Source organism: Chiloscyllium punctatum, chromosome 5 (assembly GCF_047496795.1).
Source record: "Chiloscyllium punctatum isolate Juve2018m chromosome 5, sChiPun1.3, whole genome shotgun sequence".
NCBI classification, from domain to species: domain Eukaryota; kingdom Metazoa; phylum Chordata; class Chondrichthyes; order Orectolobiformes; family Hemiscylliidae; genus Chiloscyllium; species Chiloscyllium punctatum.
Window position 1 is genome coordinate 3200691 of NC_092743.1, and position 18917 is coordinate 3219607.

Below are 18917 nucleotides of genomic sequence, written 5' to 3' on the forward strand. Positions count from 1 at the left end.
TATTGCGTTATAGCACGGGACTGCAACTCCTGGATTATAGCGCGGGAATGCAACTACCGCGTTACAGTGCGGGAATGCAACTACCGTGTTATAGCACGGGACTGCAACTACTGTGTTATAGCGCAGGAATGCAGCAACCATGTTATAGCGTGGTACTGCAACTACCGCGTTATAGCGTGGGACTGCAATTATCGCGTTATAGCTCAGGACTGCAACTATCGCGTTATAGCGCGGGACTGCAACTACAGCATTATAGCACGGGAATGCAACTACCATGTTATTGCGCGGGAATGCAACGATCACGTTATAGTGTGGGGCTGCAACTACCGCGTTATAGCGTGGAACTGCAACTACCGCGTTATAGCGCCGGAATGCAACTACCGCGTTATACCATGGGAATGCAACTACCACGTTATAGCGTGGGACTGTAACTACCATGTTATTGCGCGGGAATGCAACGATAGCGTTATAGCGTGGGGCTGCAACTACCGTATTATAGCGTGAGACTGCAACTACCGCATTATAGTGTGGGAATGCAACTACTGCGTTACAGTGCGGGAATGCAACTACCGCGTTACAGTGCGGGAATGCAACTACTGCGTTACAGTGCGGGAATGCAACTATCACGTTATAGCGTGGGATTGCAACTACCGTGTTATAGCACGGGAACGCAAAGATCGCGTTATAGCGTGGGACTGCAAGAACCGTGTTATAGCGCGGGAATGCAGCAACCGCGTTATAGCGTGGTACTGCAACTACCGCGTTATAGCACGGGACTGCAACAATCGCGTTATAGCACAGGACTGCAACTACCGCGTTACAGAGCGAGACTGCAACTGTCTTATAGCGTGGGAATGCAACTACCGCATTATAGCGCGAGACTGCAACTCCCGAGTTATAGCGCGGGAATGCAACTACGACGTGATAGTGTGGGAATGCAACTACCGAGTTATAGCGTAGGACTGCAACCACCAGGTTATACTGTGGGACTGCAACTACCGCGTTACAGAGCGAGACTGCAACCGTGTTATAGTGTGGGACTGCAACCACCATGTTATAGCGCGGGAATGCAACTCCCGGGTTATAGCGCGGGAATGCAACTACCGCAGGACTGCAACTACTGCGTGATAGCGTGGGAATGCAACTCCCGGGTTATAGCGTGGTAATGCAAGCACCGAGTTATACTGTGGGACTGCAACTACCGCGTTACAGAGCGAGACTGCAACCGTGTTATAGCGTGGGACTGCAACCACCGGGTTATAGCGTGGCAATAGCAACTACTGCGTTATAACATGGGACTGCAACTACCGCGTTATTGTGCGGGAATGCAACTACCGTGTTATAGCGTGGGAATGCAACTCCCGGGCTATAGCACAGGAGTGCAACTACCGCATTATAGCGTGGGACTACAACTACTGCGTTATAGCACGGGAATGCAACTACCACGTTATAGCGTGGTACTGCAACTACCGCGTTATTGCGCGGGACTGCAACTATCGCGTTATAGTTCAGGACTGCAACTACCGCGTTATAGCACGGGAATGCAACGATCGCGTTATAGCGTGGGACTGCAACAACTGTGTTATAGCGCAGGAATGCAGCAACCATGTTATAGCGTGGTACAGCAACTACCGCGTTATAGCGTGGGACTGCAATTATCGCGTTATAGCGCAGGACTGCAACTATCGCGTTATAGCGCGGGACTGCAACTACAGCATTATATCGCGGGAATGCAACCACCATGTTATAGCACGGGAATGCAACTACCATGTTATTGCGCGGGAATGCAACGATCACGTTATAGTGTGGGGCTGCAACTACCGCGTTATGGCGTGGAACTGCAACTACCGCGTTATAGCGCCGGAATGCAACTACCGCGTTATACCATGGGAATGCAACTACCACGTTATAGCGTGGGACTGTAACTACCATGTTATTGCGCGGGAATGCAACGATAGCGTTATAGCGTGGGGCTGCAACTACCATATTATAGCGTGAGACTGCAACTAACGCATTATAGCGCGGGAATGCAACTACCGCGTTATAGCGTGGGACTGCAAATACCGTGTTATAGCACGGGAATGCAACGATCGCGTTTCATCATGGGACTGCAACTACCGCATTATAGCGCGGGACTGCAACTACCGCATTATAGCGCGGGAATGCAACTACTGCGTTATTGCGCGGGAATGCAACTACCGTGTTACCGTGCGGGAATGCAACTATCACGTTATAGCGTGGGATTGCAACTACCGTGTTATAGCACGGGAACGCAAAGATCGCGTTATAGCGTGGGACTGCAAGAACCGTGTTATAGCGCGAGAATGCAGCAACCGCGTTATAGCGTGGTACTGCAACTATCGCGTTATAGCGCGGGACTGCAACTACAGCATTATATCGCGGGAATGCAACCACCATGTTATAGCACGGGAATGCAACTACCATGTTATTGCGCGGGAATGCAACGATCACGTTATAGTGTGGGGCTGCAACTACCGCGTTATGGCGTGGAACTGCAACTACCGCGTTATAGCGCCGGAATGCAACTACCGCGTTATACCATGGGAATGCAACTACCACGTTATAGCGTGGGACTGTAACTACCATGTTATTGCACGGGAATGCAACGATAGCGTTATAGCGTGGGGCTGCAACTACCATATTATAGCGTGAGACTGCAACTAACGCATTATAGCGCGGGAATGCAACTACCGCGTTATAGCGTGGGACTGCAAATACCGTGTTATAGCACGGGAATGCAACGATCGCGTTTCATCATGGGACTGCAACTACCGCATTATAGCGCGGGACTGCAACTACCGCATTATAGCGCGGGAATGCAACTACTGCGTTATTGCGCGGGAATGCAACTACCGTGTTACCGTGCGAGAATGCAACTATCACGTTATAGCGTGGGATTGCAACTACCGTGTTATAGCACGGGAACGCAAAGATCGCGTTATAGCGTGGGACTGCAAGAACCGTGTTATAGCGCGAGAATGCAGCAACCGCGTTATAGCGTGGTACTGCAACTACAGCGTTATAGCACGGGACTGCAACTACTGCATTATAGCGCGGGAATGCAACTACCGCATTATAGCGCGGGAATGCAACTACCGCATTATATCTCGGGAATGCAACTACCACATTATATCTCGGGAATGCAACTACCATGTTATTACGCGGGAATGCAATGATCGCGTTATACTGTGAGGCTGCAACTACCGCATTATAGTGTGGGACTGCAACTATCGCGTTATAGCACTGGACTGCAACTACTGCGTTATAGCGCGGGAATGCAACTTCTGTGTTATAGCGCGGGAATGCAACTACTGCGTTATAGCGTGGGAAAAAAACTACCGTGTGATAGCGCAGGAATGCAACTCCTGGGTTATAGCGTGGGACTGCAACTACTGGGTTATAGCATGGTAATGCAACTCCCGGGTTATAGCATGGTAATGCAACTTTCGCGTTATAGCGTGGGAATGCAACTAACCCGTTATAACGTGGGAATGCAACCCCCGGATTATAGCGTGGGAAAAAAACTACCGTGTGATAGCGCGGAAATGCAACTACCGGGTTATAGCGTGGGAATGCAACCACCAGGTTATACTGTGGGACTGCAACTACCGCGTTACATCGCGGGACAGCAACAACCACGTTGTAGTGTGGGACTGTAAATATCACGTTATAGCATGGGAATGCAACGATCGCGTTATAGTGCGGGACTGCAACTACCGCGTTATTGCGCGGGACTGCAACTACCGCGTTATTGCGCGGGACTGCAACTACCGCGTTATTGCGCGGGACTGCAACTACTGTGTTATAGTGCGGGAATGCAACCCCCGCGTTATAGCGCGGGAATGCAACCCCTGGATTATAGCGCGGGAATGCAACTGCCGTGTGATAGCATGGAAATGTAACTACTGTGTTACAGCGGGAATGCAACTCCCGGGTTATTGCGCGGGAATGCAACTACCGTGGGACTGCAAACACTGCATGATAGCGTGGGAATGCAATTCCCGGGTTATAGCGTGGGACTGCAACCACCGGGTTATAGTGTGGGACTGCAACTACTGCGTTGCAGAGCGAGACAGCAATTGTGTTATAGCGCGGGAATGCAACCACTGCATTATAGCATGGGACTGCAACTACCGGGTTATAACACGGGAGTGCAACCCCTGGGTTATAGCGCGGGAATGCAACTGCCGGGCTATAGCACAGGAATGCAACTGCCTGGTTATAGTGCGGGACTGCAACTACCAAGTGATAGCGTGGGAATGCAACTATCAAGTTATAGCGTGGGAATGCGACTCCTGGTTTATAGCACGTGAATGCAACTACCGCGTTAGAGCGTGGGAATGCAACTACCGTGTTATAGCATGGGACTGCAACTACCGCGTTAGAGCGTGGGAATGCAACTACCGTGTTATAGCATGGGACTGCAACTACCGCATTATAGCATGGGAATGCAACTACCGTGTTATAGCGCAGGAATGCAACTACAGCGTTATAGCGCAGGAATGCAACTACCGTGTTATAGCGTGGGACTGCAACTATCGCGTGATAGCGTGGGAATGCAACTACCGTGTTTTGGCGCGGGAATGCAACCGCCGGGTTACAGCACAGGACTGCAACTAACGTGTTATAGCGTGGGAATGCAACTCCCGGGTTATAGCGTGGGAATGCAACCACCGGGTTATAGCGTGGGACTGCAACTACCACGTGATAGCGTGGGAATGCAACTACCGTGTTATAGCGGGAATGCAACTCCCGGGTTATAGCGGGAATGCAACTTCTGGGTTATACCGCGGGACTGCAACTACCGCGTGATAGTGTGGAAATGCAACTACCGTGTTATAGCACGGGAATTCAACTACCGTGTTATAGCGTGGGAATTCAACTACCGGGTTATAACACGGGAATGCAACTACCGGGTTATAACACGGGAATGCAACCCTCGCGTTATAGCGCAGGAATGCAACCGCTGGGTTATAGCACGGGACTGCAACTACCGCGTTATAACGTGGGAATGCAACCCCTGGATTATAGCGCGGGAATGCAACTACCGTGTGATAGCGCGGGAATGCAAATGCCGTGTTATAGCGGGAATGCAACTCGTGGGTTATAGCGTGGTAATGCAACTACTGGGTTATAGTATGGGACTGCAACTACCGTGTTATAGTGCGGGACTGCAACTACCGCGTGATAGCGTGGGAATGCAACTACCGCGTGATAGCGTGGGAATGCAACTACCACATTATATCTCGGGAATGCAACTACCATGTTATTACGCGGGAATGCAATGATCGCGTTATACTGTGAGGCTGCAACTACCGCATTATAGTGTGGGACTGCAACTATCGCGTTATAGCACTGGACTGCAACTACTGCGTTATAGCGCGGGAATGCAACTTCTGTGTTATAGCGCGGGAATGCAACTACTGCGTTATAGCGTGGGAAAAAAACTACCGTGTGATAGCGCAGGAATGCAACTCCTGGGTTATAGCGTGGGACTGCAACTACTGGGTTATAGCATGGTAATGCAACTCCCGGGTTATAGCATGGTAATGCAACTTTCGCGTTATAGCGTGGGAATGCAACTAACCCGTTATAACGTGGGAATGCAACCCCCGGATTATAGCGTGGGAAAAAAACTACCGTGTGATAGCGCGGAAATGCAACTACCGGGTTATAGCGTGGGAATGCAACCACCAGGTTATACTGTGGGACTGCAACTACCGCGTTACATCGCGGGACAGCAACAACCACGTTGTAGTGTGGGACTGTAAATATCACGTTATAGCATGGGAATGCAACGATCGCGTTATAGTGCGGGACTGCAACTACCGCGTTATTGCGCGGGACTGCAACTACCGCGTTATTGCGCGGGACTGCAACTACCGCGTTATTGCGCGGGACTGCAACTACTGTGTTATAGTGCGGGAATGCAACCCCCGCGTTATAGCGCGGGAATGCAACCCCTGGATTATAGCGCGGGAATGCAACTGCCGTGTGATAGCATGGAAATGTAACTACTGTGTTACAGCGGGAATGCAACTCCCGGGTTATTGCGCGGGAATGCAACTACCGTGGGACTGCAAACACTGCATGATAGCGTGGGAATGCAATTCCCGGGTTATAGCGTGGGACTGCAACCACCGGGTTATAGTGTGGGACTGCAACTACTGCGTTGCAGAGCGAGACAGCAATTGTGTTATAGCGCGGGAATGCAACCACTGCATTATAGCATGGGACTGCAACTACCGGGTTATAACACGGGAGTGCAACCCCTGGGTTATAGCGCGGGAATGCAACTGCCGGGCTATAGCACAGGAATGCAACTGCCTGGTTATAGTGCGGGACTGCAACTACCAAGTGATAGCGTGGGAATGCAACTATCAAGTTATAGCGTGGGAATGCGACTCCTGGTTTATAGCACGTGAATGCAACTACCGCGTTAGAGCGTGGGAATGCAACTACCGTGTTATAGCATGGGACTGCAACTACCGCGTTAGAGCGTGGGAATGCAACTACCGTGTTATAGCATGGGACTGCAACTACCGCATTATAGCATGGGAATGCAACTACCGTGTTATAGCGCAGGAATGCAACTACAGCGTTATAGCGCAGGAATGCAACTACCGTGTTATAGCGTGGGACTGCAACTATCGCGTGATAGCGTGGGAATGCAACTACCGTGTTTTGGCGCGGGAATGCAACCGCCGGGTTACAGCACAGGACTGCAACTAACGTGTTATAGCGTGGGAATGCAACTCCCGGGTTATAGCGTGGGAATGCAACCACCGGGTTATAGCGTGGGACTGCAACTACCACGTGATAGCGTGGGAATGCAACTACCGTGTTATAGCGGGAATGCAACTCCCGGGTTATAGCGGGAATGCAACTTCTGGGTTATACCGCGGGACTGCAACTACCGCGTGATAGTGTGGAAATGCAACTACCGTGTTATAGCACGGGAATTCAACTACCGTGTTATAGCGTGGGAATTCAACTACCGGGTTATAACACGGGAATGCAACTACCGGGTTATAACACGGGAATGCAACCCTCGCGTTATAGCGCAGGAATGCAACCGCTGGGTTATAGCACGGGACTGCAACTACCGCGTTATAACGTGGGAATGCAACCCCTGGATTATAGCGCGGGAATGCAACTACCGTGTGATAGCGCGGGAATGCAAATGCCGTGTTATAGCGGGAATGCAACTCGTGGGTTATAGCGTGGTAATGCAACTACTGGGTTATAGTATGGGACTGCAACTACCGTGTTATAGTGCGGGACTGCAACTACCGCGTGATAGCGTGGGAATGCAACTACCGCGTGATAGCGTGGGAATGCAACTACCGCGTGATAGCGTGGGAATGCAACTACCGCGTGATAGCGCGGGAATGCAATTACCGCGTTATAGCGCGGGAATGCAACTATTGCGTTATAGCGCAGGGATGCAACTACCACGTTATAGCGCGAGAATGCAACTACCGCGTTATAGCGTGGGAATGCAACTACCGCGTTATGGCGAGGGAATGCAACTACCGCGTTATGGCACGGGAATGCAACTAACCCGTTATAACGTGGGAATGCAACCCCTGGATTATAGCGTGGGAATGCAACTACCGTGTGATAGCGCGGGAATGCAAATGCCGTGTTATAGTGTGGGAATGCAACTATCGGGTTATAGCGTGGTAATGCAACCACCAGGTTATACTGTGGGACTGCAACTACCGTGTTACAGAGCGAGACTGCAACCGTGTTATAGCGCGGGACTGCAACCACCGTGTTATAGCGTGGGAATGCAACTCCTGGGTTATAGCGCGGGAATGCAACTACCGCAGGACTGCAACTACCGTGTTATAGTGTGGGACTGCGACTACCGCGTTACAGAGCGAGACTGCAACTGTGTTATAGCACGGGAATGCAACTACCACGTTATAGCATGGGAATGCAACTCCCGGGTTATAGCGTGGGAATGCAACTACTGCGTTACAGAGCGAGACTGCAACCGTGTTATAGCGCGGGACTGCAACCACAGTGTTATAGCGTGGGAATGCAACTCCCGGGTTATAGCGTGGGAATGCAACTACTGCGTTACAGAGCGAGACTGCAACTGTGTTATAGCGCGGGACTGCAACCACAGTGTTATAGCACGGGAATGCAACTACTGGGTTATAGTGTGGGACTGCAACTACCGCGTTACAGAGCGAGACTGCAACTGTGTTATAGCGTGGGAATGCAACCACTGCATTATAGCACGGAACTGCAACTACCGCGTTATAGTGTGGGACTGCAACTACCACGTTATAACATGAGACTGCAACTACCGCATTATAGCACGGGACTGCAACTACCGCGTTATAGCATGGGAATGCAACTACCGCGTTATAGCGTGGGAATGCAACCCCCGGATTATAGCGTGGGACTGCAACTACCGCATTATAGCACGGGAATGCAACTACCGCATTATAGCGCGGGAATGCAACTACCACGTTATAGCGTGGGACAGCAAGCACCGTGTTATAGCGCGGGAATGCAACTACCGCGTTATGGCGGGAATGCAACTACCGCGTTATGGCGTGGGACAGCAAGCACCGTGTTATAGCGTGGGAATGCAACTACTGCGTTATGGCGGGACTGCAACTACCGCGTTATAGCGAGGGAATGCAACGTGTTATAGCACGGGACTGCAACTACCACATTATAGCGAGGGAATGCAACTACCATGTTATAGTGCAGGACTGAAACTACCGCGTTATAGTGCGGGACTGTAACTACTGCATTATAGCGCGGGACTGTAACTACCGCATTATAGCATGGGAATGCAACTACCGTTTTATAGCACGGGACTGCAACTACCGCATTATAGCGCAGGACTACAACTTCCGCGGGAATGCAACTACCCCGTTCTAGCGAGAGAATGCAACTACCGCGTTATAGCGTGGGACTGCAACTACTGTGTTATAGCGAGAGAATGCAACTACCGTGTTATAGCGTGGAACTGCAACTACCGTGTTATAGCGCGGGACTACAACTACCGCGGGAATGCAACTACCGCGTTATAGTGAGGGAATGAAACTACCATGTTATCGCACGGAACTGCAACTACCGCGTTATAGCGCGGGACTGCAACTATCGCGTTAGAGCGCGGGACTGCAACTACCGCGTTAGAGCGCGGGACTGCAACTACCGTGTTATAGCGCTGGAATGCAACTACTGTGTTATAGCGCGGGAATGCAACTACCGCTTTATAGCGCGGGAATGCAACTACCGCTTTATAGCGAGGGAGTGCAACTACCACGTTATAGTGCGGGAATGCAACTACCGCGTTATAGCAAAACAGACTGTATCTGATATTTATGGCCTGTACCTAAATGGCTCCCCACAATCTACTCTTTCAAATCCCTTCACATCTCTATTGGGCCATTCCTATGACTTCCCTTTTCTGGAGAAAAGAGTTAATCATTCCTAATCAGTGGGGGTCAGTTAACTCAATTGGCTGGATGGCTGGTTTGTGAAGGAGTGTGATACCTATAGCATTGGTTCAATCCCCACACCAGCTGAGGTTACAATGAAGGACTATCCTTCTCAATCTCTCCCCTCCACCACCAGTTGTCTCTCTCATGAGAGAGTGGCCCTACAGTCTGGTAAGACTACGGCAACAGAAAAAAATCCTCGTCAGTAATAGCGCTCAGCTTTGTTCACTTCCTTCTATGTCTTTATTGCAACATCCCCTTCCTCTATATCGTTTTGATCGTGCAACCAAGACTGTACACAAGATTCCAAATGCGGCTTTAACACAGTTCTATACAGCAGCAACGTGACTTGCTAATTGTTATACCCTGATTGATGAAGCACAATGCCACATGCCTCTCTGACCACATTATCCACTGTCATTGACATTTTCAGGGAATTGTGGATCTGTAGGTCTGGTTCCCTCTGTATGTTAATGCTTCTTTGGGTTTTGCTATTTTCTGTATACTTCCCTCCTGTATTTGACCTTCCAAAGTACATCACTTATAGTCATAGAGATGTACAGCATGGAAATAGACCGTTCGGTCCAACCCGTCCATGCCGACCAGATATCCCAACCCAATCTAGTCCCACCTGCCAGCACCTGGCCCATATCCCTCCAAATCCTTCCTATTCATATACCCATCCAAATGCCTTTTAAATGTTGCAATTGTACCAGCCTCCACCACTTCCTCTGGCAGCTCATTCCATACACGTACTACCCTCTGTGTGAAAAAGTTGCCCCTTAGGTCTCTTTTATATCTTTCCCATCTCACCATAAACCTATACCCTCTAGTCCTGGACTCCCCGATCCCAGGGAAAAGACTTTATCTATTTATCCTATCCATGCCCCTCATAATTTTGTAAATCTCTATAAGGTCACCTCTCAGCCTCTGACGCTCCAGGGAAAACAGCCCCAGCCTGTTCCGCTTCTCCTTATAGCTCAACTAGGGTTAAATTCAAGATACCATTTCTCCAGCCAATTTAAACCCTTCTAGCAATCCTCTTCATTATCCACACCTTTCCTGATCTGTGTTGTCCACAAACTTTCGAATCAGATCACCTTCATTTGCTTTCAAATCATTCATATATTACTAATTAACGCGGAACACCACTGGTCCCAGAACTCCAGTCAGAAAAACACCATCCCACTGCTCCTCCCTGTCTTCTGTGATTAAGCCAGTTCTGTATTCACCTTGGCAAAAGTGAGGACTGCAGATGCTGGAGATAAGAGCCAAGAGTGTGGTGCTGGAAAGGCACAGCCTGTCAGGCAGCATCAGAGGAGCAGGAAAATCGACATTTCGGGCAAAAGTCCTTCATCAGGAATGAGGGTGGGAGCCTCGGGGGGGGTAGAGAGATAAATGGCAGCGGGGTGGGGCTGGGGAGAAGGTAGCTGAGAGTGCAATAGGTGGATGGAGGTGGGGGTAATGGTGATAGGTCAGAGAGGAGGGTGGAGTGTATGGGTGGGAAGGAAGATTGGCGGGTAGGACAGGTCATGAGGGCGGTGCTGAGCTGGGAGGTTGGAACTTGCATGAGGTCGGGGGAGGGGAAAATGAGAAAACTGGTGAAGTCCACATTGATGACAGGGGGTTGGAGGGTCCCAAGGCCGAAGATGAGGCCTTCTTCCTTCTTGTGTCGGGTGGTGAGGGAGTGGCTATGGAGGATGCCCAGGACCTGCATGTTCTCGACGGAGTGGGAGGAGGCGTTGAAGTGTTCGGCCCCGGGGCGATGGGGTTGATTGGTGTGGGTGTCCCGGAGATGTTCTCTGAAGCGCTCTGAGTATCCATCTTACCAGATCACCACAGATCCCATGTGACGTCACCATCTGTAACAGCCTGCCATGAGGCCTTGTCAAAGGCCTTGCTAAATTCCATGTCGACAACATCCACTGTCCTGCTCTCAGCAACCTTTGTCACTTCTGCTTTCTTTATTTTTTAAAAAAGACAGAAGTTATATCATGGGTTTTGACCCAAACAATTTCAGGGCCGGGGGCAGAACTGCATCTCATCTTTAATGTTACTCATCTTCTGATACAAAACTATTCCCCAAACAAACAATATAACAAGCATTTCAAACACTGGCTCAGCGCAGGACACACAAAGTCTGTGATTCAGAGGCTCACAAAGTGCTGGACAGGTAGAAGAGCCTTACTTTGTAAATAACTTTGTGCTGTCCCTGTCCTGGGAATGTTTTATGGGACAGTGTGGAGAAAGTTTTACTTGCAGTTTAAAAGAGTAGAGGGGCTTTACTCTGTATGTCCTGGGAATTTTTAATGGGGACAATGTAAGGGGAGGGGCTTTACTCTCGATCTAACCCGGTGTTAAATCTTAAGTAATTATGTTCTTACCTCATGCATATAAATAGCATGAAGACTCATTTCTGTTGAAGCGAAGTTGGCAAGAAGCAGAGATCTACCAGAGCCTGCACTTGCTGATGTACTGCTGGAGCAAAGACAGAACACAGCGATTAGACATGTTTGGATGCACTAAACATGAACTAACAGTTAAACACAGTAAAAGAGTAAACTATTCCGCCCTCCATGCCTACTCCAACCTACAATATGGTTATTGCTGACCCCATTTCAAAGTCATATTCTTGTTTTCTAGCCATAAACTAATTGGTTGCACCATAATCTCCAAGGTCAGTTATAACCTGCTAACTGTTATCCCTTACTGTCTTATAAAAGAAGTGTCATCTAAAATATTAATTTGTAATATTATTTTAATGTTGATCTCTCTCTGCAGCTGTAGCATTGAATCCTGCTTTCTGTTCTGTTACCCTGATGCACTTGATCTGCCTGGAGCACATTATTCACTGGAACATGATACACGTGACAGTAATAAATCAAATCAAATTCGGAGAATTTGGAAACTGCCACCAGTCTCCAGAAGAAGTTCATTTAGCCAGCCGTACCTGACTCGGCAAGAAATGCCAATGCCAACAGCTTCAATGTAAAGTGACTTCTTCAGCTACAGACCATCTGCAAATAATTGGGATAATCTGCAAATAATTCTTTTGCCCTGAACTTAACACTTACTTGGCCAAAGTACCTTCACAGTAACACTCTGTGAAGTTTTGTGATTTTTGGGAAACTGTGTGATATTTTTCCAAAAAGGACAGTTTTTTTTATTCTTTCATGGGAAGTCTCAGTGGCAGGGCTACGATTTGTTGGCCATCCCTAATTGTCCCTTGAACAGAGTGGCTTGCCAGGCTATTTCCAAGGGCAGTTCAGAGTCAGCCACATTGCTGTGGGTCTGGGTCACATGTAGGCCAGACCAGGTAAGGATGCTGGGTTCCCTTCCTGAAAGGATATCAACGAACCAGATGGGTATTTATGATGAAATTGATTATAGTCACATGGTTACCAACACTGAGACTAATTTTATTCATTAAATTTCACTTCCACCAGTTGTCAAAGTGCGATTTGAACCAATGGTCCCCAAGCATCAGCCTCAGTCTCTGCAAGATGAGTTCAGTGACATTATCACTTTGCCACTGTCTACTTGGGCAGCTACGTTTTCTGTATTTAAATAAACTTTACATTTTTGCCCAAACGAGTTTTGTTTGCAATAAGCGTATTCTTTGTATTATGTAAGAAACCTGGTTGGCTCATTCCTGATTCTGAGCAATATGTCATCTCACATTTAGCAATATTTACACCCATTTGAAATTCAAACTTTGTTCTGATAATGGAACAGTGTTATGCCCATCCTGAATGGATCAGAACTGTCTATACTTATTTTGGGGAACTCCGAACTAGGGAATGTGATTATAGAATAAAGAAGCACCGATTTAAAACTGAGGGGCAAAGGGATTTCTTCTCTTAGAGGGTAGTGAGGTTCTGGAATTCCCTGCCCCAGATCACGAAGTATTTAAATAGGAGATGGATAGATGTTTGAAGTGTCAGGGAGTTGATGGTTATGCTGAGCTAGCATGAGAGAAGAGTTGGGGCCTAGGGCAGATGAGGCATGGTCCTGTTGAATGGTGCAGCAGGCTGGAGGGACAGAACGGCCTACTCAAGCTCCTATTTCACATGCTCTTATGTTGTTATAACTAGTTTCAGTGCAAAGCCCAGGAATATTTTATGGTTCAATGTTTTTGACCCAGCACAGTGAAGGAAAGATGATGATGTCCCAAGGTCACATTTAACAGAGCTTGGCATCAATGTGTGCAAACAAAACTAGAATCAAATAGGACAATCTTTTGCTATCCTGAAAAAAATCCCTCCGTGAGAGTAGTGCAGTTTCACCTACAACCAAAGGGCCTCTGTGGTTTAAGAGGCAGCTCACCACCACCTTCCCAAGGCCAACTAGGAATAGGCAATAAATACTGGTCCAGCCAATGATGCCCACATCCCAGGAACATACAATTTTAGACTTCAAACCTGTTCACCTGGTTGCCAACAGCAGAGAAACTGATTAGTCGTAAAAACTATCAGATTCTTGTCAAACGCTCTGAGAATCTTTCTACCTTTTGGAAAGGTCAGAGGTTTAAAGGAATAATGCAGAAAGACATAGGATATTTCCCACACAATGCTGTGATAGTGTATGTGCCCCTATCACTTGCTGTACTGTCAGTTATGAGGTTGTTTTGCTGCTCGGTTTAATCTGCATTTCCCACGTGACACAACCTAGAGATTTTATTGGAGTTAATTTGCCTTTACTGTTGTCCACAAGGGACCAGAAGTATCCCTCACCTTGGCAGAGAGACAAATGGTTAAACTGTATAGTTTGAGGAGGGATCACTCCACATCAGGCACACAGTAAAGGGAGCAGGTCACCATGAGCTGCAGATTGGACCCATTCCATTGGTGTAATTCTGCTGTACTCTCACTTGGCTGTTGAGCCAAGTGAGCTGACTGATCCCCACAGGTGTTAGAACACTTACTGCATTTCAGTTTGTTTCAGAGATGTCACACCTCCACAGTTTTCTGTTTCCATAAGATGTAGGAACAGGAGTAGGCCATTCAGTCCATCAGGTCTGCTCCACCATTCAATTAAATCATGGCTCTCTTGAATTAAATCTTTCCTCTCTTGATTCCCTTACTGATTTAAAAGTCTCTCTACCTCAGCCTTGAATATATTTAATCATTCAGTTCCAACAGCCCTCTGTGGTATAACCTTCCACAGATTCACTCCCCTCTGAGACAAGTAATTCCTTCTCATCTCTGCCCTAAATATGTGATCCCGTATTCTGAGACCAAGCCCTCTGGTCTTAGACTCTCCCACAAGGGGAAACAGCATTTCTGCGTCTACCCTGTCTTAGCCCACTAAGAGTTTTTTATGTTTCATTAAAGGTTGCCACTCAGTGTTTTAAACTGCAATGAGAACAGATTCAATCTACTTCATCCCTTCTCATCTGACAGTCTTTCTCTACCTAGTTCCATATTATCGAGGGCCTTGGATTGTTACCTCTCTTCCATAATTGTCCTGTCACTGCGATACAATGAACTCTCAGCACCGTTCTCCATGAGGAGAGTGTGGGATCTTGTCCGAGTTGGATGGTGAGATGAGGACAGCGAAGCCAGGACGCTAGCAGCAGCTGAGGCAGTACTACAGGATTGCCCAAAACATCCATCTCTGCCAGTCAGCAGTGAGCCAGGTAGTGCTGAGCGCGTGAGCAAACTTACAATGAGATTCTCAGGCTGCAAGAAAACCAAAACATGTATGAGCTACTGAAAGAAGCAACCTGCAGGTTTGTAATGCCTTTCCCATTCCTGGGACATCTAAAGCAGTTGACAGCTGATGAAAGAATGCTGTAATTACTAGATCTCTACTCAGCCTTCACTGTTCCAGTTTTAAGAGCAGGTAAATTTGACAGCCTATGCACAACAAGAACCTGCAAAAAACAAGATAAATGACTATTTAATTGCTTTTTGGTCCTGGTTGAGGAATAAAAATTGGCCCGAATACTGGGGAACACGCTTTCCACAGGATTGTTATAACTCATTCTTTAATCTCATGGAAGTAGCATCGGTGGGGAAGGGAGTGGATGCTTGTGATTGTGGTGCCAATCAAGTGGGCTGCTTTGTCCTGGATGGTGTTAAGCTTCTGGAGTGTCATTGGAACTACACACATCCAGACAAGTGGGGAGCATTCCATCACACTCCTGACTTGTACCTTTTAGATGATGGACAGGCTTTTGGGAGACAAGAGGTGAATTACTTGCCATAGAATTCCCAAACTTTGAACAGTTTCCATTCTATGATATCCCAGAATGATATTGGAGGATTTAGCAATGTTAATGGCATCGAATGACAAGAGAGGATTGTTAGTTTCTCTAGTGTTGTACATAGTCATTGCTTAGCACATGTGGGGTGTGAAGGTTACTTGCCACTTATCAGCGCAGACCTGGATATTGTCCAGGTCCTATTGCATTTGAACATGGAAAAGTGGAAATGGGAACAGGAGTCAGTCCTTCAATATTTAGTAGGACCATGGTTAATCATCTAACTGGGCTGCCTATCCCTGCTTTGTCTTCATACCCTTTGACTCCTTTAGCCCTAAGGGCTATACATAACTCCTTCTTGAAAACATATAATGTTTTGGCCTCAACCACTTTCAGTGGCAGAGAATTCCACAGGCTCACTGTTCTGGGTAAAAACGTTTCTCCTCAACTCAGTCCTAAATAGCCTAGGCCATCTCCTTAGACTGTGACCTTGGTTCTGGACCCCCTGGTGTTTGAGAATATCTTTCTTGTATTTACTCCTGTCTGGTCCAGCTGGAATTTTGTGGGAGATTTCCTGCCTCCCATTCTTCGAAACTCCAGCAAACATAAACTGTATTGGTTAAGACAATATTCATACATCAGTTCTGTCATCTCAAGAGTCAGTCTTTGTTGCACTCTCTTCGTAATCAATTATTCCTGATGAAGGGCTTTTGCCCGAAACGTCGATTTCAAAGCTCCTTGGATGCTGCCTGAACTGCTGTGCTCTTCCAGCACCACTAATCTAGAATCTGGTTTCCAGCATCTGCCGTCATTGTTTTTATCTCTTTGTAATCAGAACATCCTTCCTCAGAGGAGACAAAAACTGCACACAATACTGCAGATGTGGTCACACCAAGGCCCTGTACAACTGCAGCAAGATATCCTTGCCCCTGTACTTGAATCCTCTCACTCTGAAGGCTAACATACCATTTACCTTCACCACCTAACGCACCTGTACACTTACTTTTAGCGACTGATGTACAAGGACACCCAGGTCTCACTGCACCTCCCCCTTTCCCAATTTATCACCGTTCAGATAATAATCTGAATTCTTGTTTTTTTGTTACCATGGTGATAACTTAGCATTTATTCATATTATATTGCATCTGCCATGCATTTACCTACTCACTCAACTTGTTGAAATCCCACTGAAGCATCTCTGCATCCTCCTTAGAGCTTATCCTCCCACCCAGCTTCGTGCCAGCTGCAAACTGGGAGATATTATATGTGGTTCCATCACTTAAATCAACTAAATAATTATTACACATAGCGGAGGTCCTAGCACTGATCCCTTCAGTACCCCATGAGTCACTGCCTGTCACTCGGAAAAAGACCCATTTGTTTTTACTCTTTGATTCCTGTCCACAACCCAGTTCTCTATGTCACGATACTATCCCCAATCGCATGTGCTTAATTTTACACACTAATCTCTTATGTGGGACCTTGCTGAAAGCCTTCTGAAAGTCCAAGTAAACCACATCAAGTCAGTTTCCCTTATCAACTCTACCAGTTATGTCCTCAAAGAATCCCAGGAGATATATCAAGCATGACCTCCCTTTTGTAAATCCATACTAACTTTGTCTGATCCTGTCACTGTTTTTCAAGTCAGACAGCATCCAAGGAGCAGGAGAATTGACGTTTCGGGCATAAGCCCTTCTTCAGGAATCCTGTGGTCAGATATTGCCGCATAAACGCTAGTCTTTCTCTGTGAATGACATAGAAACATTCCTGAAGAAGGGCTTATGCCCGAAACGTCGATTCTCCTGCTCTTTGGATGCTGCCGGACCTGCTGCGCTTTTCCAGCAACACATTTTCAGCTCTGATCTCTAGCATCTGCAGTCCTCACTTTCTCCACTGTTTTTCAAGTGCTTTCATTATGGGTTCTAGTATTTTCCCCATTACTGACATCAGACTGACTGGTCTACAATTCCCAATTTTCTCTCTCCCTCCCTTTTTAAGTTGAGGTTGGATTAGTTACCTTCCAATGCATAGAATTGTTCCAGAGTCTACAGCATCTTGGATGGCTACCACCAATGATTTCTACAGTCAATTCCTTAAGTACCCTGGGCTATAAATTATCAGGCCCTGGGAATTTGTCTTAAATCCTTTTAATTTCCCCTATACTATTTCCCTACTAAGAGATTTCCTTCAGTTCTTCTATCTCACTAGACCCAGTATTCCCCAACATTTTTGGGGGTGTTATTTGTGTCCTCCTTTGTAAAGACAGAATCTAAGTATGTATTTAATTGATCCGTCATCTCTTTGTTCCTCATTATAACTTCCCACTTGTGACTGTAAGGGACATACAAATACCATCCAGGACAAAACAGCCCACTTGACTGGCACCCACATCCACAAACATCCATTCCCTTCACCACCGACCCTCAGTAGCAGCACTGTGTGCTATCTACAAGTTGCACTGCAGAAATTTACCAACAATCATTAGGCAATACCTTCCAAATCCAGGACCACTTCCATCTGGAAGGACAAGGGCAGCAGATACATGGGAACATCACTCCTGCAAGTTCCTCACCAAGGCACTCACCATTTTGACTTAAAGAGTTATCAACATTGTCCCAGTGCTGCTGGGTCAGAATCCTGGAATTCCCTCCCTAACGGCATTGTGAGTCTGGCTGCAGCTGTTCCAGAAGGCAGCTCACCACCACCTTCTCATTTACAACTAGGGATGGACCATTTAGCAATGTCCATGTCCCATAAGACAATAAAAAAAAGGAGGGAAAGTTATTGATGAAGCAGTTGAAGCTACCCGGCCTTTTTGTTGAACCTTTATAAAGCTCCGGTTAGACCATAATTAGAGCATTGTATCTAATTCTGGTTCTCACGTTTCAGACAATGCAGAAAAGATTTACCTTCATGCTTCAGGGGATGAGGGATTTCAGCTACAAGGTTCAGTTGGATATTCTGGAGTTGATCTCATTGCAAATGAGACTGGGGAGAGATTTGAATGAGGCCAGAGATGATAACAGGTTTAGATGTTATGAGGAAATGCCATTCCAATTTGCTGATAATATGAGAATGAAGGGATACGTGGAAAGAAATGCAGGTATAGCAGGAACAATGCTTATTGACAGTAAGTGGTAAAGGTCAAACATATTGCCTGCGAGAATGGAGGAATTGGAAACAATTTATAATGCTCAAGATGACTGTATGGGGACCTGAGG

The 18917-nt window shown here is 47.3% G+C and overlaps 1 protein-coding gene across 3 annotated transcripts in view; it reads right to left on the minus strand.

The window, feature by feature from the left end:
- atg9b (autophagy related 9B) overlaps nucleotides 1-18917 on the minus strand; it is a 67341-nt gene that overhangs the window by 10117 nt on the left and 38307 nt on the right. For 2 of the 3 annotated variants that reach the window (XM_072569635.1, XM_072569634.1), the window contains exons 11-12: nucleotides 14940-15172; nucleotides 11876-11969 (exon numbers count right to left, since the gene is read on the minus strand). In XM_072569635.1, the coding sequence (XP_072425736.1) occupies nucleotides 11876-11969; nucleotides 14940-15172 (327 nt within the window). The remainder of the gene's footprint in view (nucleotides 1-11875; nucleotides 11970-14939; nucleotides 15173-18917) is intronic. The other variant, XM_072569637.1, reaches the window with a different exon arrangement.